General features: G+C 38.8%; 1 protein-coding gene across 1 annotated transcript; it reads left to right on the top strand.

Moving 5' to 3' along the window:
- The first annotated feature begins 15,626 nt into the window (after positions 1–15,626).
- LOC128127408 (trafficking protein particle complex II-specific subunit 130 homolog) lies at positions 15,627–18,450 on the top strand. Its single transcript, XM_052765893.1, has 7 exons — positions 15,627–15,777; positions 16,282–16,286; positions 16,346–16,351; positions 16,777–16,791; positions 17,693–17,806; positions 17,883–18,069; positions 18,146–18,450. The coding sequence occupies exons 1-7, from the start codon at positions 15,627–15,629 to the stop codon at positions 18,433–18,435; spliced, it is 768 nt and encodes a 255-aa protein (XP_052621853.1). The 3' UTR covers positions 18,436–18,450.
- Positions 18,451–26,808: the final 8,358 nt, after the last annotated feature.

The following is a 26,808-nucleotide window of genomic DNA, read 5'->3' as shown; positions in this document are numbered from 1 at the left end:
CCTGTAGAACCTTGATTATATATCACTCTTATATATACATTCCTCAGTGATAGATCAATCGCATGAATCCTTGGATTAAACTTGACGTACTGCACGAGTGGTACTTCGGGGATTTCTTCGGAAAGAAAATAAATAAGAGGTACACCTGGCATGAGTACTTCAGTGTTCTGATATGACGGTTTCTCTAAAAAGACGTTTACTGATAAGGCGACGTACGTATGAAGCTGTTTTTGTGAGGATCAAATTGAATCGAGTCGTATGATAATGTCGAAATCATACTGAAACTTAAAGACATTAGATTTGAACATAAGATGTTTACAGACAAAACACAACTGTACAACCATGAACAGAGTTACAGTACTTTAGACTTACGACAAGACCATTGCTGCAAATAAGGAATACTACAAAAGACAAGTATACATAGCACGAGCATCCCTATATAGACAGGATCTCGCAAAAGGTAAGACCCTATTTGCACTAGTTCTGGATAGTTTATAAGTCTGTTACAACGAAACGCCTAAATTATATTAACGAGGGTTCCGGAGTAGGCTCTCCTGCAGCTGTGATCCTGAGAATCCTCCCATCTGCACCAGAGTTCTTTGCTATAGGGCAATCCTTCTTGAAGTGCCCCATCTCACCGCATTGGTGGCATGACTGGCTAGTACTTGCATTGGTGACGGGATTGCGGTGCTTAGCCAGTGTTATGTGGACACGAGTGCCTTCCTCATTACTCCACTTTGAAAATTGCTTCCTAAAGCATTCGGCTTTATAACTACTCTCGTGTGTAGGTTTGGTCCCGATGAAAGGGACTTGAGTGATGGGTTGTGCCGGTGCTCCAAGCTACGAGCATGGTGCCCTATTTTTAGGCAATTGCAACACTGCATCTCATGGAAAGCCCTATGATGATGGAAACTACACTTATCACACTTCAGGAGTTTTCCCTCGTATGGCCTGCTCGGTACGGGAATGGTAGGGGTTTCCACTTGTTGCTGTTGTCTGGCAAGTTTTTGGGATTTCTTGCGTTCCTTCTGGGCTTGATGCTTCCGTTTCTTGTTCTTTGTTTTTCGGCTTTACGAGCCTGTGGTTGTTACTGTTTGGCGACTTCCTGGATGGTTAGCACGATTGAAAACATCAATCCCATCTTCAGCATTGATTGTGCTGATAGCGCTACGGTGCGCAAGGACAGCTGTCACGGCAGTTATCACGGCAGTTGTAACTACGGTTTGAAAGGTAGCGGCATCCATAGGAAAGGCGGAGGTTTCGTCGTTCGACTGATTGCTTCCGGATGACGACATGATTCTGTAACACGAAAGATAAGGATTTTGTGAGCGATTCTCGTTGACCCTAGGAGTACTTCGATTGTCCAAGTAAAGGGTAAGAGTATGTTCTCGAAAGTTTGACCTACATCCCTATGATGCAGTCCTAGTACGGATTGGAGGTATGATCGCGAAGGTTTGACCTACATCTCGATGATGCAGTCCTAGTACGGAATGGAAAGTGAGTTTGTAGAATGGTCTCAATGTTGGGTTTTGAGCATTCTAACACTCCTAAGTGTACATGCAACCCTAAATACCTTGGATCTATGTTTTCTCTATTATACATGCAAATAAGAACATCCAAGGTATTATGCTAATCTATCATACAAAACATAGATATAACAAGATAGAATACATACCTCTTTGATGTAGAAAGTCTTCATGAAGCTTGAGTGCCTAGCCCCAATAGTGTGGAAGCCTCAAATGGAATCACAGTTATCAAAACACTTAGAATAACTTGAGAGAGTTCTACACTTCATGAAATCGGCTAGCCCTCTCTAGAATAATCCTAGTGGCCGATTTTTGTCAAGAATAAGATCATTATATAGTGTTACAATTAGGGTAAATCCTTAATTGTCATGACTTTCCATTTCCTTGGATCCATGGGTTCAAATACACCATGGAGCACCCATGGACCATCCTATGGGTTTTAGCCCAACTTGATTATCCATGGAGCATTAGCCCACTATATAAGTATGGATGATTTACACAATCAACCCATATATTTAATTAGTCTTCTTTTGATCACTTAATTAATCCTAGATTAATTCTTGATCAATACTAATTAAACAATCTTATTATTCTTATTATTAATATACTAGAACTTATAATATATTAATAACCATAAGTGTCTTATTTCTCTCATTATAGTCTATCTAAGTGCATGAAGGTTTGCAACCCAAATGGACCATGCCGGGTCGGGTCAAGTCTTACCAATTATAGTTATGGACTTAGACATTAATCCAACAGTCTCCCACTTGGATAAGTCTAAAACTATTATTGTGTATGACTTCAGGAACCAACCGACAATCGTAGCTCTCAAAAGCTTCTGTCGAACTCTGACCTTGTAGATGAACTCTGATCTTGTCAATGAATTGTCCATTAGATAAGGGATCATATAATCCTCTGTTCTCATGATATCAGCCGGACAAATACATGGAACAACGTCGTACTTATTGTCCAGCAGTTTGTTTCCCGATTTTCGATTTGTTTGACAAAGAACTTAATCGAACACATCAATTCAGTTCTGACCGGCCGGTACATAGGTCACAACAAAATCATCGAGGGGCCCAGATATCGCTTCTATTTCTAGAAGGAACAGATAAACTTCGACTCATATGCTTGTTCTACTACTTGTTGAATTGTACACAAAGGCACGTTTTATAACATCAAGTTACTGATGCGTTTACGTGCAATCAATGCACAACCAACTCATAGGTAACAACTCATATCTCTAGGTTTGAAGATTTATATGATATTATCGTCTCACGATCACTCGAGATAAATTCCATGAAGTGATACAAGTGAGCGTGGGTTTATTCCAATACTCATAACTTATGAGCACTCATGAATGTTGTAGCAACCATTGCCATGACTAAACTCATTTAGCCATCTACAAACCCGATTCATGACAGTCTTGATTCATACCTACTTCCAACATATGAACGACTGTGGAGTGTTTAAATAACTTAGTCATCCGGAAAGAATAACCTAGCTATTTTGGAAGTCAAAACATGCAAAGTGAAATACAATAATAATCGAATCTAATATGGTCTCAGAACCCTTTTGAATATAAATAAAACCACTTTTTATTTATCACCATATTGATTACACATTATTCAATGTTTCAAATAATCAACTTAAGACTTGAATAAAAACAACAGTCGTCCCATGCTCCTAGCATGTACACTTTGTTTTTCTAAACAATAGTTATGCCATACCCCAAGTATGCACACTATGTTTGTCTATGATCCTTACATTGTGATGTAGATCAATTGAACATAATTCCAATGATACTCATTTCACAATCCCAAATCCTTATTGTAAATGCAAGATTTCCAAATTTATGTCATTTACTGAAATCTGTTAGATTCTAAACTTATATGCATTGATCCTCTTGTAATGATTATGCACGAAGTCAGAAAGACTTGACAACAACCATTACAGAGCATTCCAAAGGAGATCACCTCCTTGGGAACATCCTTCTTGCATTAAGTTTCCTAATCTTACATAGATTGAATAACTTCCACCTATGGAGACATTTCCATAGTCCTATTTGACTATCACTTCCGAACAAGAGTTACCTCTTTTCAGAAAATGTCAATATGGTCCTACCAAAATTAACACTATACTTCCAATTGTCCTTGATAAACCAATCTTTGGCGAACCTCAGATTGTCCTCGACAATTGCTTAATCACTTTAGTCATATCCAGTTCTAGACTTTTCCCTTCTAAATGCCTTAAGCATTTGGAAAATTTAGAAAGGATGAATATTATAGCACATGAAATCGATCCTATATCCGAAGCATATGGGATACTATTCATGATGTTTGACATAAAGACATGACACTAGACCAGTCTTTTGCTACAATATTTTTCATTTGCCATGTTTTCAAAATTTAACTATGAAGAGGGATGCCGTAATCATAATCGAATTTTGAAAACGCAATATATATAGAATTTCCTTAAGTCGAACCATTCAGACATAAAATTCATATATATTCTTGACTAAAGATGATTAAAATCTCAATCTAAGCTTTAGAATTGAAATGAAGCATAATTTCCTCTCCCTTAATTATAGCAAAACAACTTTTCAACCCCTGCAACTTCACGGATTGAAACTTTGTTTTCTATAATTAACATTGCTAGCTTGCAATACTAATCATAATAGTCATGCTCCCACTAACATGATGATTATCAGCATAACACTTATGCTCCCACTAGCTTTGACATATTTCCAGAAATCTGCTGGACTTCTAAAATTTAGATTCATACACCCTTTCTTAGATAGCTCACATGTGTGTCTAAACAATTTTCAGAACTATGAAAAGGGATGCCGTAATCATAGTCTCAATTGCTTAGGCATTTGTCATTTCTCACAAGTCCATGTTAGTGTGCCGGTTAACCACACGCGCTCCACTAATGACTTTTGAAAATGCAAATGACACAATTGATATCTACTTAAAATCTATTTAGTGAAAGCGTTTCCTCACCATCATTTTCATGAATTGGAGAGAAACCTTATGACACTTAGATTTTATAGTGTATGAGTTCCTATCCATGCGAACTTGTCAAAACCATAATCACAAGATAAGGTTAGTGACAAATTCAGCCCTACATGGATTAAACTTATTCAATCTTAGTTTCTTGTCACCTTGGTAACACAAGGCCCACCAATGCTTCCAAGTTGAACTCTGATAACTCACATGTAAATTCAACTTATTTGAAGTAGGTACAGAAATAAGAATTATGTCAACACGATAGGTTGAAAACCTTAAGTCGTGTGCTAGTGATAAATTACAGGTTTTACTCTTGATTAAATCTTGAAACTCTTTCAGGATCTTTAAGGCTCCCACTGTCCCCTTGACATATAAGTTTTCCTAGTCAAGAACCATTCCTTGATAAAACAAATATTCAAGGGATAGTGCGGATTCTTATCAAGACTAACACTTCACACAATTGGTCTTAGTTGGTCTTTGTCTCATCCAAGACATCACAACTTACCAATCTCAAATGTACAAGAGTAGAAAACATTTTACTCTTACATTTGATAAGTGTTTTAAACCTTCTTTAAGACATGTCACTCAAATTACAATCTTGGAGTATGACTCCAAGACTTGTATTGGAACGAAGTATGATTCATCTTCTTGATTTAACCATTTCAACAATTTCAAGATCCCTTCTTCTTAGTCATAAGAATGCACTAAGACTTTCTTAGAGAACAAATTTTGATATGGTTTCTTAATCATTAAGATGATCACAAAGCTGATACTAAAGTACTCTCCCGTCCTTTCAGATTTGAGAAACTTTTATCTTTCTGCCTAATTTGATTCTTCTTATTCGTTTTCCAATGTTACAAAATTATACTTAACCTTATAAGTATAATCATATTTACTAATCTTTAGTAAATCATGACAAATCAATCTTTGTGGTGGACCTTGACCAGCGCACACCCAGTGTACCTAATTCCTTAGTCCTTCAATTGACTCACATATACATGTGATCAAAGAATTAGTCTTAATTTTTCAAAGATGAAAATTCTCATTCATCATACAATACAACTTGTATGATTCCAAGTTTCTGTCCAATTGAAACTTGGGTGATGAAAAACTTTTCTTCATTTGGTAAATTCAGACACTACCACAAATGAAAGACTCAAATCCACTTTCCAATATTGCTATTACTGGAAACATATAAGCAACAATTTTCCACCGATGCCATTGTAAGGATATTTTTAAAATAAATAAAATTAAAACCTTTTTTTCTTTTATTTTAAAACTTTGCGGAAAAACTTATCCTTACAATCCACATGAAAACCTTGTTGTTATCTATTCACAAGCAATATATTATAACTCTTAAGCAACAGCTCAAAATTCTGATTACCGAACCATGCGATCGAAACCCATCTTCGCAATCAGAATCAGCATATACTTACTTTAAGCTTCCTATCTTTTCTTTGATTCTTAAAAGACATCAGCATGTGACCCATTCACATTATGTAATAAGAATCTCCAAATAGGAACTTAACAGAGTTATACAGTGTATTTTACCCGAAGTAGAGTCAAACCTCTTGACTTGATCAACCTTATGACCTTTCAGGTAAATAGGGCAGCTTCGCAACCAATGCCCCTTTCTTTGGCAATATAAACATATGGAGACCCTTTGATAATGGCACATGAGACTATTTCAGACTTAGCCTTTCTCTTTACCATTTGGTCAACCGAGTTGACTATGGCCGATCCCTTTCCATTGGGAAGAGAAATGCTTTTCTAGATATCCAATGCTACCATTGCCAATGTCCATTTAAGGTTTGGGAAGTTGATCTTCTAACAAAATTTGCTTTACTAGTGTTCCAAATCATTGCTGATTCCACAGCACAAAACAAATAGATAAGATCATTAAGGCTCGTGTCATAGTCTGTCTCATAGTAGTCCCAAAGTGACCCGCTATGTTACTAAGAAAGTGATTGAACATCCAACTTTCACGAGACTTTGACACCCAACTCTCCCGTCTTGTCAATATGTGACTACATCTCCAAGATGTGACCACACCAAGACCTTAACTTGCCAATAGGGCTTGAGTGACTTTAAACTTTTCAAGAACTTGTGGGTGAGGGAGAATAATTGGAGGAGATAAAGGAAGTGAAGCATGATGTTGAGGAACATCATCTTCAAGAGATTTGGGAAGATCATAAATGTCTAAACCAGACATGTTTTGGGAGATATTCAAGATAGTTGATTTAAAGTCCTTAATATGACACCCAATATGAAATATTAAGGCTAGGACCCAACAAACTATTTTATAACTTAGAAGAGGGATGCCGTAATCCAAGCTATAAAATATTTAAAGGTAGGCGAATGACGATTCACCAATTTCCACCATGAAAAACGAAATAATTTATTAGGTTTTAATTGGATTTGAAATTCCTAGATCTTTTGAGATTCATTGAACTTTTCAATGGCATGTTTCAATCTCGAGTGTGCCCTCTCAAATTTTGTGACTGGGATGCCGAGGATCACAAAACAAGGTGTGAATAACCATACCAATTCACTTGGTATCCTTAATATTATCACCTAATCAATGTGCCGGTTAACCACACACGCTCCATTGATCTATGACAAACATTAAGTCACCCTTCGTGGTCCTTACTAGTCCAAGTTAGTGTGCCGGTTAACCACACACGCTCCACCAACGACTTGGTAAGGTACAAAGTGTGAATTCCATGGGTTAGCACCAAATTCACATTTTTCCTAAAGTAACTAAGATTGGGAATTATTAAGATTTTAGTTACTTTAGTATTTATCATTAATACTTTTAATGAAGGGAGAATTTAAAGTCATTGTCCTACCCGTTCGGCTAACGACCCTCCACCAGTCAAGGAAGCGGTGGGTGAGAGTAGACACCCATTAAGTCGCCATTTTATAGGCAACAACCTTATACCCACCTTATAGACCGGCTTCGTGAATGAGGCCTACTAACGGTAAAACGACTTGTTCTTATACATATATATAATAATTAACCATTAATGTTATAAATAGTATAAGTGTTGAATTTTAACTTTTTTAAAATTCTAAGGGCTAACTTGGAATTAAAGTATTCATAAGTGAAAACTTTTCAAATTCCAAAACTTGAGGGCAAGTTTTGAAACTATTCAAAACTAATTAATTCCATAACTTATGTGTTTAAAGTAGTTTTAATCCAAAAAACTCTTCAAGTTCCATAACTTATGGAAGACTTTAAACTAATAAAAGAATTAATCTTTTCTTTATTTTTATAACTTATGGAATTAATTAAGGTTACACTTTATTTATTTATTTATTTATTAATGAAGTGACTCTTGAATTTCCATAACTTGAGGACAAGTTATGGAGTCAAAAAAAAAATTCAATGACACAAGACTCTTCATTTTGTAACCATTACCAACTTTTATGAGTTTTATGAGTCTTTAAAGTGACTCTTCATGTAACTTGAGGACAAGTTACACAAACACATTTTGTACTCAACTCTTAGATTAAAATGGATTGAAAACAACTATTTCAATTAACTTTTCTATTAATCTAAGCAACTCATAAGAACAAGATAATTCATATCAAACTTCTTCATGTAATTAGTCTAAACCTTAAACTAATACAAAACATGAATCTATTGACAATTATCTTTGAAAATGGATTAGCATGAACATTACCACATTAAAAAACAAGTTTATAAGTTCAAAAACAACGTAGGGTAATGTTCCTAGTCCATTTCTAGCCAAAAACCTCGAAAATATGCTGTCTGGGGTCCAACTCGTCGAGTGCATGAACATAACTCGGCGAGTTGGATGAATTTTGCCTTGGACTCGTCGAGTCCCTTCATGGACTCGGCGAGTCTGCTGGGCTGACAGCATCACAACTCGATTTTTCAGCTCCATTTGCAAGTATAACAAGAAAACATGCCTAGGCTCTGATACCACTGTTGGGTTTTGAGCATTCTAACACTCCTAAGTGTACATGCAACCCTAAATACCTTGGATCTATGTTTTCTCTATTATACATGCAAATAAGAACATCCAAGGTATTATGCTAATCTATCATACAAAACATAGATATAACAAGATAGAATACATACCTCTTTGATGTAGAAAGTCTTCATGAAGCTTGAGTGCCTAGCCCCAATAGTGTGGAAGCCTCAAATGGAATCACAGTTATCAAAACACTTAGAATAACTTGAGAGAGTTCTACACTTCATGAAATCGGCTAGCCCTCTCTAGAATAATCCTAGTGGCCGATTTTTGTCAAGAATAAGATCATTATATAGTGTTACAATTAGGGTAAATCCTTAATTGTCATGACTTTCCATTTCCTTGGATCCATGGGTTCAAATACACCATGGAGCACCCATGGACCATCCTATGGGTTTTAGCCCAACTTGATTATCCATGGAGCATTAGCCCACTATATAAGTATGGATGATTTACACAATCAACCCATATATTTAATTAGTCTTCTTTTGATCACTTAATTAATCCTAGATTAATTCTTGATCAATACTAATTAAACAATCTTATTATTCTTATTATTAATATACTAGAACTTATAATATATTAATAACCATAAGTGTCTTATTTCTCTCATTATAGTCTATCTAAGTGCATGAAGGTTTGCAACCCAAATGGACCATGCCGGGTCGGGTCAAGTCTTACCAATTATAGTTATGGACTTAGACATTAATCCAACACTCAAGACATTTGTCGTTCAAGCCGAGGTATCGTGGGTTGGTGAATAACAAGATCCAACCACTAAAAGAGACTTAGAATGTCTCCGGAGCTAAATTACTATAGTCCAATGACTTGACTAAACCATGATTTAGATAGACTCCAATGAAAGTATGATAAAAGTACTTGAATGAAGAATGACACAGAAGTTAGCCGACTGTCAAAATCTTTGATATTCATGACGTAAAATTTCAGTAAAATGACCTTGTAAAGGTCTTACATCATATCCAGAGAAGATAGTTCTTGACAGCATAAAGGCCTAACCTAAAGTACTTACGGTACAAGATAATTTCATAAAAAATGCCACATCGGGCATAAACAGAAAAACGATTCCTTTTTAATAAGGAAAATAAAGTAAAGCGTCTACTACTAGCGACGGTCATCCCTCTGGTGAACTCTCAGTTCAGCCAGTTGACGTTCCATGTCAAGTAGGTGTCTTTCGTACACCCTCTGGCGTACTCGGAGCTCTATGACTTCGGCTCGTGATTCAGCCAGTGCTTGCAGCAGGGTTTCATGGTTTCTCTCTGATCTCTCACGAGCATCTTCGAGACGAATGGTGCGGAGGGTATGCATTCTCGCATCGGCGACAACTTCGGTGATCTGATGTAGGGTTGTCCTGCCTTGAATCTCATTTCGGGCCACTCTGCGGACCAAGATTGGCAACATTCTATCTGCTGAACCCCCATTGCTCAGGTCGTAAAAGCTTCGGTCGCCATTAAATGGCATGGGCTGATCTTGTCCTTGGCTCCATGTTTCCAAGCATTCCACTCACTCAGGGGTCGGGCCATGGAAAGTCGGACGAGGGTTAGGAATTGGAAAGGGAGCTGCTTGGGGTAGGTTCTCAACCTCTGGTTTGGAATTAGCATCGTTCGAAAGGTTTTCATCATGGTGATCATTCACAAGGATAGGATGATCATTCTCTGGTTCTTCTCCAAACCAACTAGCTATGACCTCATTCGGAAGGTACTGGTTACCGTGGGGATGGAGTCCAGCCATGTTATCTATGCGAGAATTGGGGTAAGAAAATAATTATTAGACGAACTATCTAGATAATTATTTAGAAAATCGTCATTAGTTACATCGCTATTTGTGAAGTGCATACCAGTTATATGTAATCGAAACAGGATAGGCCTTCGAATAAGTGACCTTAACTCCAAATTCACACAGAATAGGGGTAAAGTAAAATTTACACAGATTCTAAGTCTATAACATCCTAATTACATATAGCCTTAGTGTATCCACCTAGCAACTATCAACTTAATAATGAAGATCCTGTTTTAGTTCTCAAGTATAAAGTACTTATAGTAACACCAAATACTCCTATAGTATTTTAAGTTTAACGTTATGTTCTACTGTTCTCATTGTGGTAGGGTTGGTAAGATTTTAGACTTGTTGCAACCACACATCTACACTTAGGCACATGCTAGTCAACCTTCGGATAATATAGGTGATCAGGCTATATCTTCCCAGTTTTGACCATATGTCTCTAAGCCCACTTGTGTTGCCCAACAATCGTAATTCTTTTGTATTGTCCTAGTGACACTGATTTTAGTATGAGTGCAGGCACGTATACTTTACTAAATATTTTATTATTTAAAGTATAAACTCTTGGTCAGAGTATTTTTAATCCCTTATGTATTTATAGTTAGTATATCATTTATGGGTTGATATACTTAATTCACCATAAACAATGCTCTGATACCAATCTGTCACACCCCAAAACCAAGAACGGCGGAAACGTTCTAGCGCGGAGGACGTCATGTACAGTATCACAACAATGAAAAGTAGTAAACAAGCAACAACATCATACATTGCATTAGTAATATAATTATTATACAAGTGTGTTCTGTCAAACTTTGATAAACACTAAAGCATAAATCAAAATGAAAGATGAGTCTTGAACAAGCTCCATCTTCCTTTCTCCTTGCATCGGTACCTGTCTATGATCACCTGAGGATACAATTAATTTTGAAAGCGAGTATCAGCTTTGAAGCTGGTGAGATCATAAGTATTTTAGTGTCTTAATTTGTATGTAAGAATTTGTAAGTTTATGAACTGTAAGTATAAAAATGTTTGTAAAACAACTGTAAACGTTTGAAAAAACCCTAGAAATCCCTATGATTCCTACTATTATATAAACTGTGTCTTCTACCAAGACCTAACTGTTCTCAATGTAGTCTTCTACCAAGACTTAACTGTTCTAAATGTTCTTTTCTTGTAAAAGTGTGTAACTTTCCCAAGTGTAACTATCATTTACAAAATATAGTTTTTACATTGAATGTTTAATTGAAATGATCACTAAAATATGAAAAGGGGAAATTAATGTAGTACTGTAGTGTTGTATTATAGGAACTACTACTATACTAACTACCTTAAACCGGATTTATATTAAGGCATCATGTGATTAATTGTACCATACTATCGACTGGATAAACAACGACAAATGTAAGTCGTAAAAAGAAATGACGTTTGGCACCCGCAGACCTGCAGGTCCGGTTGTAGCTAGCAGCAAGGTGTAGGATAGTCAATCTAGTATAGCTCTATACGCAAACTCATGCTCTCCCTTTAAGAGACTATGGCTACAACTCGGGCCATGACATTTAATTCATGCTCCGATTCATATCAAACTAATTAACGTATTCATGTATATGTAATGTGATGAACTGTTCTAGTATAGTTGTATATGTTCTCTTTCTAGTATAGTTGTATATGTTCTCCTTCTAGTATAGTTGTATATGTTCTTCCTCTAGTATAGTTGCATATGTTCTCTTTCTAGTATAGTTGTATATGTTCTTCCTCTAGTATAGTTGTATGTGTTCTTCTCCTAGTATAGTTGTATATTTACTCATAGTAATGTAATGTATATGTTCTCATAGTAATGTATGTTCTCTCTATCTAGAAAGTATTGACTCATGAATGAACTGACTCATTGTATGATATCACATTCTAGTAATAGTTCTAGTATCTTCCTAAACTACCCATATGGTAGTTTACTAGTAATCTAACTGGTACGTATGGATATGGATGTATACCCTTTCTACCCAAGGGCATGGGATGAACTGGAAGGGCCTTTATGACTATATATGTACATATGTTATATAACTAATATTTAAACGACCTTCGGACGAGTACCCGATATCCCACCAGACCACATCTCAAGCGCGAAAAGGAAATAGGGTGGATAGCCTTCCTAAGTCTTTTAAACATTTATTATATAACTATACATATAGAGGCATGCAATTTATAATATAAAAGCATAAATAAGTTTTGTAAAACCTTTGAACATAATTATTATCTTAAGAGAAGATCGACTTGATGTCAATCTATAAAACGGTTTGAAGGCATGGGTTTGATAAAACAGTTGAAGTATAAGGAAACATTTGTTCGAAAAACAATTGTAAATAAGTTTGAAATAAAACATACAGAGTAAAATGTACAGTGTAATAAGGAGTTTTAAACATATAAAATGTTTATGAAAATCATTTGAAGGAAACTGTTTGGTAAAACGGCTAATGAATAGCCAATCATTTGAATGCTACTTATTAATCACATATGATTGATATAATAATTAGCATAATTCTACTTGTATCCCCCCCCCCCACAAAACATTTAAAAACTGTTAAAACATTGATTAAGGGGTATGAACTCACCTGTTGTGGGTGATACGGATGAACTGAAGAGGTAGGACTGCTAGGTGTCAAGTGGAAACTTTAGACACACACAATGATCCTAATTACATATGAATACATATGTATATAAACAATTAGTGATTATAACACTAATTAAACATGTATAAATATCCTAATGCGAGGAAAACACTTTTGGTCAAGTGCTAGGAGGCTAATGGGTTGCAACAAAGGAGTGCAAGACCTCTAATGCGAGTTTATGGTCAAATGACACATGTTTTGGAGTTCACGGACCTGGAGAGTAAACTCCTGGCCGTAAACTCTATCTTGGGTCACTAAATGAGGCTTAACTTTATTACAACTCAAGTGGTGAATTGCTTCAAGGCTTAAACAAGTGTTTGGGCTTCCTTTTAACTCCAATTAGGAGTTCACGGCCTTGGGACCACTCCCCCATGAGTTTACGGCCGTAAACTCATGGTAAGGAGTACCATTTGATGTTTTTGAGGTTTACAAGTCCCTAAATTAACTAGGAACTAAACTAGGCATTTGTACTTGGCTTTAGAAGAGTTTATGGCACCATTTGGCACCATTTTATGGAGTTCATGGCCCTAGAACCTTTTGGGTTGTGAACACCTTACTCTTGGTGTTCTAATGGTGTTAGCTAGTCCTAAACTCATTAGGGTACATGTCTAAATTCAAGCCTAAGCCTTAGGAAGTGTTTGTGGCATCAAAACACCCCTAACTAGAGTTTTCGGCCCATGAACCATTTGGCCATGTGTTTGCGGCCGTGAACACCCCTAGGTGTTGGTATTTTTATTGTTTTGGGTCTTAGACACATCAAGGTAATGTGATATGCTAGTCTCTTGGCTAAATGAAGGCATTTAGGGCATTTAGGGCATTTTGGCACTTAAACATGGAGTTCACGGCCCATGAACCTCCTTGGCCGTGAACTCACTTTCATCCCTATTTCTAATTGATTTTGGTGTCCTAAACATGTAATGGAGGCTTCTAGTTTGAGTTCCAAGGCTTTGAGGGGCATTGGGACACTTTTGGCCCTTAAAATGGAGTTTACTCCCCAAGTGTTCTTGGGCGGTAAACACCCAAATCTTGGGGTTTTGGTCCGATTTTGATGTTTCTAAACACAATCTAAGCTATATAATAAAACTAGATCAAAGTACTCACAATTTGGGATAAAAACCCGAAGATCCGTGAGAGAGAATTTGGCTTTTCTCTAATTGGAAAAGTAACTAATGAACTATTTTGGTTCAAATTTCTATATATAGTCCTGAGATTTTTGGCAGAAAATATTTTTATTCTCGGAATGAACTTTAATATCCTAGAGTATTGGAATAACAGTGTTGCACAAAACCCTAGTGCATCCACTCTCCTGATATCTCCTTAATTGTAAATCCAGAAAAACTGCCAAACTTATACCCGAAGTCTGAATTTTCACTGTAACTGTTCTACTTCTATTGGCTTCAAATGGTTTGTACATAATGGAAATTTCGGGTTGTCATAGTACCGCTCCTCATGATTTTGTTTTGTGATGTGATTCTGGGAGGACTCTGAAATAATTGTATTGAAAACCTTTTTGTAATAATTTTATGAAATCGGGTTGTTTTTGAAAATTTTAAATTGGTTGGAATTTTATGGTCGTTACATAGACCCAGTCGATATAGTAAGGATAACTCAACTGCAACTGCTGACTGAAGAGATAAGACCAAGCTGCTCCGACCACTGACACGATCTCCACCACTAGCCAACAACAAAACACTGAACTCAAAACAAATGCCAACTATTACTAAAATGCCCCGGGAAGTCAACTGGTAACTCTTGGTCAAAGTCAAAGTCAAAGTCAACCTCCTGACTAACTCTACTCGCCGAGTCAACCCGATGACTCGTCGAATCCCCATGCTCTGAACTTCCTAATCCGCGACTCAACTCTCCGAGTCAACCCTTGACTCACCGATTTACAGCTTAACCACAAAAAGGTTCGGACCTCACGACCAGACTCGCCGAGTCCAAGGCTATCTTCAACCAACTCGCCGAGTTGTTCTTCCAACTCGTCGAGTTCCTGCCCATCTTCAAGCAACTCGCCGAGTACCCTTAGGTCTTAATCCATACAGAGGCTTTCCAGGCCATGCAGATGATCCAAACCATAGATCTACCACTACTAGAAAAACAGCCTTTAATGACGCGCAAACAATGACACGCGGTGATTTACGATACGCAAAAGCGCGCGCTCTAAAAATAATGTCATCTCTTCAAACTTTTGAAGGATAGAGGTCACGCTTTTGTGCGTGCCCTAAAATTAATGTCCAAGAAAAAAAATTAAAAACACGGAGGGCACTTAATTAAAAATGGGCGTCGTCTAGAAATGTCGCTTTATATTTTTTAAATGAAAGGCGCGTTCTATTTTTTTGCAGCTGGGGGGAAAGAAAATCCCAAAAGTTTGAAATGCCGCCATTGTTATCCTCTATCTTATTTCCATCTTTCTTCTCTCTCTCTCTCTCACTCACTCTCTCTCTTTCTCTATCTCTCTTACTCTAATACCCAAAAAAAACCCTAATATCATCACAAATCCTCTTTTCTCCCACAACAAAATCGCAATATCACCAAATCTTTGATCCCGCAAGTAATCTGAGTTCACCTTTCAATTTCATTTGTCTCGCAAGTAATCTGAGTTCACCGGTGGCGTTCCTGACTGTATCAATGGAAGCGCTGCTCAAGTCGCTGACCAATTTCTTCACCTGCGTTTCGAGTTCCGTGAGATCAGTTCTCGCTTCAGTAGCAGAAGAAACAACTCTCGGCCCAAAAGATGATCTCCGCCATATTTGGTTTCGTGCTCTGTTTCCAAATCGAGGTGAAACTGCATGCTGGGAAGCAGCAATGGCAGCCTGAGGCTCTATGTCTCTATCTCCAGTGGCGATACAATGATGCACGAGTTTAAGAAATCGGAGGAGGGATTGAGAGAATTTGTCGCTTCCTCTGGTTTCTCTTTTGATTCTGGTAATGTTTATATTCGGTTTCTCTTTCTTCAAAATTCTTTTTCACATATTTCTTCCCATATGAGTTTATGATTTCAGATTTTTTCCATATGATTTTGATCTTAGTTTGTGATTTAGAATTCTCAATCTTCGGTTTCTCCTTTATCCACCAGTTCATGTGCCCGATTGGGTTAATAGTTATGCTAGAATTTGATCAATTTCTTTGAAATTTAGGGTGAATTAGGTTAGGGCATGAATAGGAAACACTATAAATGGTTTGACTAAGTCGACGTCTTCTTCTCCTGTATCAACTTGACACCTCAACTCTTCTTTTGCACTGATCTGCAATCTATACTAGGTTTGATTTTTTTTATTTACAGGTTTTGTTAGTAGACCATGTCTATTGTTACTCAAATTAAACATGTTGTATTTTTTTTATTACAGGATGTGGTTTGACAAATGGTTGTTGAAGGAGCACATAAGTTCAGAGCCACACAACCTCAACTTGGTTTTTTGTTCTTCTTTCTTCTTTAGCTCCTGAGGCTTGATTTCATTGAAGGTTTGTGCTCTACATTCTAAGAATGCTCTTGCATGGATTGATCTTTGTCATTTAAGTTTCAATAGTATCATGCCTTGAATTCTTCCTTAATGTGTTTTTGACTATGTAGGTTTGTTGGGTGCCAAATAGCATGGTCCAAGCATCATCTCGATGACTGTTTTCCTGATCTTCCTTCACATCTTATGATCATTTTTCCTTTTTAACATTATTAGTATTTTGTATTTCTATCATGATGAAGAACTTTTTGTCTTGTTCTTTTCCCACTCAACTTTTTATTTCAACTAGTTCTATTTTTTTTTTTTTTGCTTTTATTCAGGCTGGATTTTTTCAAGTACCTGATTCTGATAGGCTAGGTTCTTTCTTAAGCTGGATTTATTCAGGCTGGATTTGTTCAAGTACCTGGCCATATATATTCTAGCAAAGTCGGTATGCATTATTTAAGCCAAATAATTATGTTTGGAAGAAGATCCCAGCGTGCATTTTAATGCCATGGTGAAGCTGATTTTAAAATAATATTAAAATTTTCTTTTACTTTCTTTATTCTAGTTATTTATTTTTGATTATGAATTTGGATGTGATTACAGGGTGAGGCATTAGTAATAACTAAAATGAACCAAGGAAAAAGCTAAACAACCTGAAATAGGGATCCAGCCATGAACCAGACAGTGTCAAGCTCATTATACTCTTTTCTGATGCCTTCTGCTCTTTCAACAACTTCAGCCTGATAGGAGGGATGTATGTGTAATGTGTTTGTTATATTCAACAACACAGGGGTGTCTATTCTTAAATTCAAAACTTAGGATAGGAACATATATATACCTTTATTGGACTTCCTGTAGATAATTGAGCTCAGATTCATACCATAAGAGTGGTAATTCAACAGCTAGCTGTCCCTTTCCACATTGACGATCAAGCTCTTTTATATATGGGTACCAGAAAGATTTTCTTACAGGAAGCAGGGGGTCTTTCATATCAACATGAAAAGTACCATGTTCCAATCATCCATACAAATATAAGAACTAGCAACATTCTACTTGATAGAGAATTGCAGCAAAAAATAGCAAATTTTGGGCTTATAAGACTGCTACCAGAAGATACGACTCATCTTAGCACAAAATTCTCAGGGACTTTGTATGTTTAAAAGTACATATAACTTAACTACTAATTCAATTTGATTAAAGTAAATTTTCAATAACCAATGTTAAATCTTTGCAGGAATAGTGGTTATGTAGCACCTGAACATTTTTTCCATTATTTGTAGGACCATAGCTGTTCACTTCACCAACCCATTCCATGTCAGCACACGTGTAGCAGATAAATGCAGTGATGGCACCTTGCTTTTGCAGGTATATTGATCTCAATTCTTGTTAGGGTTAAATGCAAAAAATAATAATAATAATAATTATTTACTCACATTCCCAGGTGATACTCCACTCACAAGTGAAGGCTAACTTAACCATACACGATTCTTGGCTGGACCTAAAAGACGGTTTTACCCTTGCTGGTGAAAGTCAAAGTAATGGAAGACCAACATCCGCCTTCTTTCCACTTGTAGTTCCTTCTACATCAAGAGCCGGAATCTTGTTCACTATATCCCTACCCACAAATGGCAAGCATTATTTTATTTCTCATTTTATCACACATCTTTAGAAAAAATAATCAATCTCTCTCTTTTTTTTTTACAGATGAAGCGAAAGATATGAATCCTGATAGTGATACGATATTAAATATAAAATATAAAATATCTGGGGATAGAAATCATGGATCGCATACTCCTATGTTTGTGGATGAGTCTTCACAGATGTTGACTTTTAAGAGTGCTCTTGTTTTACAAAGACCAGTGTTGGAACCTTGTTTGGCAGTTGGTTTTCTTCCCCTTCCTCCAGAAGGCCTTAGAGTCGGCCAGCTTTCTACTATGAAGTGGCGAGTTGAAAGGTTGAAGTATCTCGAGGACGAACAATACGTAAGTTTCTAAAATTTTTACTTTTTTTTTGGCAATAAAAAAGTAAAAATGACTTAAATATTAAATCATATATTTGATTTGCGAACAGGATGAGGTAGTATGTGAAATAAACGCAAATTCTGAAAACTGGATGATTGCTGGGAGGAAGCGAGGCCATGCACCTCTCTCCACAAAGCAAGGTACTACTAACCTTTTATAATCCAAATCCTCTTTCAATATCTCAACATTTAATAAATTAATAAATTTTATATCTTGATTTCGAAACCTTGTTGTCTAAAAATAAACTTAATGTATACAGGTTCACGAATAGAGATTTCAATCCTATGCGTGCCATTGGTTGCTGGGTACATGCGGCCCCCACAACTGGAGTTACCGGACATTGGTGAGGGTAATATTAGTTGCAACCCAGCTGGGCCCCACTTGGTCTGTGTTTCCCCTCCACCTCTCAGCTCCTCCTTCTGTATTCCCATTCCCATTCCTGCCTAGAGATGAAATCGTGACTTTTGTAGGTGCTTTGGTGTGGTGGTCCTAGAAATCATTAGTGGAAAGAGATACAAGGATGTTGACTACCAATTAGTCACTCAAAATCTCCTTGATCATGTAAGTATCTCATAATTAAGGGTTGGTTCATTCAACCCGTTCTTTTCATTTATGGTTTTAATGATGAAGGTATCTCAAACACTCAATGATTTATTTTGTATTCAGTGAGACCTTAAGCTTAGGTGAGAAGTTCTTACTAGCCTTTCTGTTGTTATGTGTATGATAGGCACGGGATCTACATGAGAGTGGAGCGCATCTGAATTTAATGGATGAGAAACTAGATCCTAGTGAATATGCAGTAGAACATGTTGTGGAGATCATCAAGATAGCATTGATGTGCACTCAACCACCATCAACTAGACCTACAACTTCTGAAGTGGTTATATGCTTTTAAGTGAAAAATCTCTTCACTTATGTATGTATGTATGTATGTAGGTATGTATGTATGTATGTATGTATGTATGATTTTTATTAATACCTTATGTATATATATATATATATATATATATATATATATGCAGGAATGGGAAGGATTAATTGAATTGATGGGAACTGAATCAAGAGCTGTAGGAATGGCTCAACATAAGGAAATTCTGTATATGGGTCCATTATTTGCGTTCTAAAATTCGATTATGATTACGGCATCCCTTTTCATAATCTGAAATATGAGAACTTGGCAAATAGAAATGGAAATGTTATAGCAAAAGACTGGTTTAGTCTTTATGTGAGACATCATGAATCGTGTCCCATATGCTTCGGATATAGGATCGATTACATGTGCTATATTCATCCGTTCTAAAATTTTCCAAATGCCTGGGGCATTAAGAAGGGAAAAGGTTTAGAACTGGATATGACTAAAAGGATTAAACAATTGTCGAGGACAATCTAAGGTTTACCAAAGATTGGTTGCTCAAGGACAATTGGAAGTATAGTGATAATTCTGGAAGGACCATATCGACATAGTCTGTAAGGAGGCAACTCTTGTTCAGAAGTGATAGTCAAAATGGAATCTGGAAATGTTTCAAAGTTAGAATTTTTCAATCTGTGTAAGATTAAGGAAACTTAATGCAAGAAGGATATTTCCAAGGAGTTGATCTCCTTTGGAATACTCTGTAATGATTTTTGGCAAGTCTTTCTGACTTTGTGCATAATCGTTACAAGAGGATCAATGCATATAAGTTTAGAATCTAACAGATTTCAGTAAATGGCATGAATTTGGAATTCTTGCATTTGCAGTAAGGATTTGGGAGTGAGAAAAGAGAATCATTGAAGTTATGTTCAGTTGATCTAGTTCACAAAGTAAAGATCATAGACAAACATAGTATGCATACTTGGTGTGTGGCATGACTAGTGTTTAAGAAAACATAGTGTACATGCTTGGAGCATGGGACAACTATTGTTTTAAATTCAAGAATAAAGTTGATAGCTGAAACAGTATACAATGAATAATGTGTAATCATATGGTGATAAATAAAAGGTGTTTTATTTATGTTCAAAGGGTTGATACCATATTAGATTCAATTATTATTGTGTTTCACTTTGCATGTTTTGACTTCCCGAATAAACTAGGTTATTCTTCCGGAATGACTAAGTTATTCAAACCATCCACATTCGGTCATATTTTGGAAGTAGATATGAATTAAGACTGTCATGATGGGTTGTAGAGGTATAAGGTGTTGGACAAGGCTACAACAATCATGAGTGCTCATAAGTTCTGAGTATTGGATTCAACCCGCGCTCATTGGAATCACTTCATGGATTTTATCACGAGTGATCATGAGACGATAATATCTTATATTCTTCAAACCTAGAGATATGAGTTGTTACTATGAGTTGATAGTACATTGATTGCACGAAACCGCATTTGGTAACTCTGTGCTATAAAACGTGCCTTTGTGTATGATTCAACAAGTAGTAGAACAAGCCATATGAGTCGAAGTTTATCCGTTCCTTTTACCTTCGGGATAAAAGCGATATCTGTGGGCCCCTCGATGATTTGATGATGACAAATGGAAGTGCTCGGCCGGGCCAGGACTGATTTGATTTGTTCAATTAGTCAGTCGTCATAAATCGGAAATCGGGAAACAACAAATGGACAGAGAGAATGATTATAATCCATGTCTCAGTCCATATGATATCTAGAATGGAGGAATATATGATCCCTTATCTAATGGACAAGTCACTGACAAAGGTCAGAGTTCATCTACAAGGTCAGAGTTCGACAGAAGCTTTTGAGAGCTACGATTGCCGGTTGGTTCCTGAAGTCATACGCAATAATAGTTTTAGACTTATCCAAGTGGGAGACTGTTGGATTAATGTCTAAGTCCATAACTATATTTGGTAAGACTTGACCCGACCCGGCATGGTCCATTTGGGTTGCATACCATCATGCACTTGAATGAGAGAAATAAGACACTTATGGTTATTAATATATTATAAGTTCTAGTATATTAATAATAAGAATAATAAGATTATTTAATTAGTATTGATCAAGAATTAATCTAGGATTAATTAAGTGATCAAAAAGAAGACTAATTAAATATATGGGTTGATTGTGTAAATCATCCATACTTGTATAGTGGGCTAATGCTCCATGGATAATCAAGTTGGGCTAAAACCCATAGGATGGTCCATGGATGCTCCATGGTGTATTTGTACCCATGGATCCAAGGAAATGGAAAGCCATGACAATTAAGAGTTTACCCTAATTGTGTAACTATATAAGCATCTTATTATTGAGGAAAAATCGGCCACTAGAGATAGTGAAGAAAGGGCTAGCCGATTTTGAAGAGTGTAGAATTCTCTCAAGTCATTCCAAGTGTTTTGATGATTGTGATTCCATTTGAGGTGTCACACTTGGGGCACTAGGCACTCAAGCTACATGAAGATTGTCTACACCAAAGAGGTATGTATTCTATCTTGCTATAGTTATTGTTTTGTATGCTAGATTAGAATAATACCTTGGAAGTTCTTATTTGCATGTATAATAGAGAAAACATAGATCCAAGGTATTTAGGGTTGCATGTACACTTAGGAAGTGTTAGAATGCTCAAAACCCAACAGTAGCAACCTCAGATCTAACCTTCAAACTCAAAATATCACAAGCTATACTTTCCAAAAACTCCAAAATGATGAATCTAGATGAATATCAGCCCAAGCAACGAAATAATACCTCAAAAGAAAGCTCCAACAGAAGAGAAATCCAAATCCTTGCAAAGCTCCTTGTTCCAAGCCTCTTAGCTCTCCAAGATCTCTTCAAAAAACACTTCTCCAAGGTTCAAATGCTCTCAAAATCACTTACAAATGCGCATTAGGGTTTTCTGGACTTCAAGGGAGAGTAAGGAGGCTGGGGAGAGGGTATAATGTCCTTTATATAGGGCTCAACCCCCGAAATTAGGGTTTTCTCCACACAGCACCAACTCGCCGAGTCCAGCCGCCGACTCGCCGACTTGGCCACTTAACACGCGACCAGAATCGCGACCCTACTCGCCGAGTTGCCCATTCACATTTTCACTTTGAACCCTGAACTTGCACTCCTGAACTCGGGATGTTACAATTCTCCCCCACTTAAATTAGGCTTCGTCCTCGAAGCCTGCGGCACACCACTCCAGAACTATTCTTGCAAAACACCACCTGGTATTAACCAACCCAGGTTCCTCAAAACACTACCATCGAAATCCAAAACCTAACTCTTCCCCTGCGGCGTCCTGACCACCGCTTCAAGCCAGCCACCGGCCTCATCCTCAGATAACCACACTTAACAACCAAGTACCACTCCATGATACTTCACTCGTTCCAGATCACAACAATCACTTGACTCATACGAGCTGGAGATAACCCCGAACCACCGGGATCCCGACCTGGTACCACACTACTATCATTCCTCCTTGACAGAAATATCTTTCACTGAATTCACTGCTGACGACACCTCCAAACATCCCCCAGGATGAATTACCACCACATACCTAATTCCTTGATCAAATCAAACTGGGAATCCAAGACTCCATTCCTATATCCATTCCGAGCCTCTTGGCTCTACACCCTCGGAATTCCTTCCGTGACCTCAGTAGACATCCAACCTGGATGTGATTCCATACCACTACCACAAACACACTGCTCAATGACCATAATTGGAACACCCCAATCATACCCCCGCTCTACTGATTTCACTTCTGTGAACATACACACCCTCTAGGAGCTACATTCCTTTCCCTTATAGCATAACCGCTATCCCATGCACCACAAATGCTTTGAATCTGCTCGCAAAGACTCTCGATTCCATGCACTACCTTCCACTAATCATGATCAATACCCGGGGCCAGACCTTCTGATGTTATCACATCGCAACATACTCCTTCCATCTCCTCACACAGATCTATCAACATATGCAGAGTCTTCAGCATGACTGGACCGCCTTACCAGGCCTTCAGCCAATCTGGCCCACTCTTAGAACCTTCAGCAGGTCTGGACCGCCCTCCAGGGCCTTCAGCCTGTCTGGATCGTCCTCCGAGCCTTCGGCCTGACTGGTACGTCCACCGGCCTTCAGTCTATCCAGTCCGCTCAACTAGCATCCAACATCCCGAATTATCCCTCCAGGAAAAACTCTCCCATGCATACTGTTGTAGCCCTCTAGGGGCTCCGAACTCTATCTCCATCCTAGATGCTCAAACCCGGCCTGATCCCAGGCCTTCCACAATCAGTCACCCTTTCTCACAAAACCCTTGGTCTGGATCCTGCCCCGTATGTCTGTCACTTACTCATACCAGCCTACGCTCTTGGCTGACAGAACCACTGTTGAATCCCAACAGCTAATCAACCTCTCATGCTTATCGATCTTTCGGAGAATTTTCCAATTCTCCCCACTTAGAGCACTGACTATCAACCACCGGTCGCCATCAACGACCTCCCTTAACAACCTTACACAACGCAATCCCTTACACGCGAACTGATTCCCACTAGAACGAGCAACCTTCACAAAATCACATATCAACACTGATCATCTCGGGCTCGAAAGAAACCTGTCCTTCAACTAACCACTCCTCAGACTGCAGGTGCTCCCCGACATTCAGACCAAAGGAAGGATTTCCCACTAATAATCCTCATGAATGATAACCAACGAAATTCCTAATACCAAAAATCACACAACGAGGCTAGCAGATATACAATACTCCATAATAATCACAAGATAACAAAATATCAAGAAGGAAACATACCTGCAGCTGCATCCGACACTGCCCTGACCTCCTCTGCTGTAAGCTGAAAAGCACGACCCTGAGCCCTCGGGGGCTCCGCTCCACCCTGACCTCTACCCGAAATCCTCAAAGTGGCCGGTGCTGGAGCCTGTACCGGTCCTGCAGCAAGTTGTGGATAGTTGACCCTCAAGTGTCCAACCTGATGGCAGTGATAACAAATCCTTAAATCCTGAACCGGGGTTATCTGTCGATAATCCCTCACATAATGCCCCTCCTATCCGCACTTGTGGCATGCACCACCGGACCTACAAACTCCGATGTGACCCTTCCCACACTTCCCACAAGCGCGGCTACTCTGATCTCCCAATCTAGAATCAACGGTCTTTGACCATTTCGGCGCCGGCTGCGACTGTGACGAGGCCTTCCTCTGCTCTCTCAACTGCAACTCAATCTCTAAATCACGCCGCCTGGCAGCCTCCTGCAACTCTAACAAGGTCTCACACCTCTGCATAGACACAAACTGCCTGATATCCCTCTTGAGCATACTCAGATATCGGGACATCTGAGCCTGCTCCGAAGCAAACTCAAGGCAAAACATCGCCCTCTCTGTGAACATCCTGGTGATCTCCGTCACTGACTCTGAATCCTGCTTCAGCTCCAGGACCTCCTAAGCCAACCTCACTCTCTCAACTCGCGGAACACAACGAGTGCTAAACATCTCCCGGAACTAATCCCAAGAAACCGCAGCCCTCTGCTCATCCGAATATGACCCCGTCGTCAATCTCCACCAATCCTTCGCCCCGAGCCTCAACAGGTTCAGAGCACACCTCACCCTCTGATCAGCAGGTCATGAACACGTGAAGAAACACCCCTCCACGTCCGACAACCATCTCATAGAAACAATCGGGTCCTAAACCCTATCGAAGGTAGGGGCTTCGTATTATCGAAGTCCCGATACTGAAAACCTCTACCAGCTCCTCCCCCTGCCACTTCTACAGCCGATGTAGCCGCCGCGGCAGCCGTCTCCGTAAGAGCTGCATAACACTCATCAAAATACTCAACCATAGCGGTCTTCATCGACCCAAACAGTTCCGGCAACTCGGCCCGGAACAACGCCGCAACCTCATCATGCAAGATCTCACGAATCCTAGCATCCAATTCATCCGTGCTCATCTGACCAATAACCTCGGGCAGTACTGACCCACCCTGACCGCCCTCTCCTACTCCCGATCCTGACAGGGATCCGCTCCCAGCATGCCTCGTAACCACCATACTGAAAAATACCGCAAGATCTCTAAAAATTTCAACCAATTTAAACTTTTCAAAAACAACCCAGTTTCATAAAGTTATTACAAAAAGGTTTTCAATACAATTATTATCAGAGTCTTCCCAGAACCACATTATAAAACATAATCATGAGGAGCGGTACGATCACGCCTTTGCCTTGCCACGGTCTCCTAATGAACCTGAAAAACATTAAACCACAACTGTAAGCCCGAAAGCTTAGGGAGATACCCCCAAAACACCAACCACATATACCATACACGCACAGCATGCCATATCATAACAGAACACAGAACAACCATGCACTTCGGGTCCACTGTGTGACTGGTCCGCCGTATCGGGCCTTCAGTCCACCTGGTCCACCCTCCGAGTCTAGCCATATACATCGAGTCTACAATGTGATTGGTCCTCCCGCACCAGGCCTTCAATCCACCTGGTCCACTCTCTAAGTCTACAACATGACTGGTCTGCCCGCACTGGACCTTCAGTCGGCCTAGTCCACTCTCCGAGCCTCGGTACGTCTGGTTCGCCCTCCTGGGGCCTACAGCCTATCCGGACAGCTCGCTGGGCCTTCGGGTTAACCGGTCCGCCCTGGGTATGTTGGCCTACAGCACAAAGCAAGACCCGCCTCAACCCAACCCCAGTCCAACAACCATGTGCACATAAACATTCAATCATATAACAATTCACATCCAATCAAACCGATTTAGCAAATCACATAACATAGCATCATCCTAACCAGGATTCCGACTTAACCGATCACTAGCATAGCATCATCCTATATACCAGGATACCAACCTTAACCAAGTCTCTAACACATACCATCCTAACTACCAGGATGCAAACATAGCAAAGCAATAACATAACAACGATACCCGTATTACAATCAGATACAGGGTCGGCCTTGGTGCCGTAGACCCTGTCGATATAGTGAGGATAAATCACCTGCAACTGCTAACTGAAGAGATAAGACCAAGTAGCTCCGACCACTGACACGATCTCCACCACTAGCAACCACCAAAACACTGAACTCAAAACAAATGCCAACAATTACCAAAATGCCCCTGGAAGTCAACTGGTCAACTCTTGGTCAAAGTCAAAGTCAACCTCCTGACTAACTCGTCGAGTCCCCATGCTCAGAACTTCCCAATCCGCGACTCAACTCTCCGAGTCAACCCTTGACTCACCGATTCACAGCTTAACCAGAAAAAGGTTAGGACCTCACGACCAGACTCGCCGAGTCCAAGGCTATCTTCAACCAACTCGCCGAGTTGTTCTTCCAACTCGTCAAGTTCCTGCCCATCTTCAAGCAACTCGCCGAGTACACCCTTGTGACTCGCCGAGTACCCTTAGGTCTTAATCCATACAG

Source organism: Lactuca sativa, chromosome 7 (assembly GCF_002870075.4).
Source record: "Lactuca sativa cultivar Salinas chromosome 7, Lsat_Salinas_v11, whole genome shotgun sequence".
NCBI classification, from domain to species: domain Eukaryota; kingdom Viridiplantae; phylum Streptophyta; class Magnoliopsida; order Asterales; family Asteraceae; genus Lactuca; species Lactuca sativa.
The sequence above is the reverse complement of the archived record's forward strand: the minus strand, read 5'-3'. Positions and strand labels throughout refer to the sequence as shown.

Coding starts and splice junctions, on each gene's coding strand:
- LOC128127408 (XM_052765893.1), top strand. CDS start 15,627: ATGGAAGCGCTGCTCAAGTCGCTGACCAATTTCTTCACCTGCGTTTCG. Junction 17,807..17,882: donor ATGGCACCTTGCTTTTGCAG/GTATATTGATCT, acceptor TCACATTCCCAG/GTGATACTCCACTCACAAGT. Junction 18,070..18,145: donor TATATCCCTACCCACAAATG/GCAAGCATTATT, acceptor TTTTTTTTACAG/ATGAAGCGAAAGATATGAAT.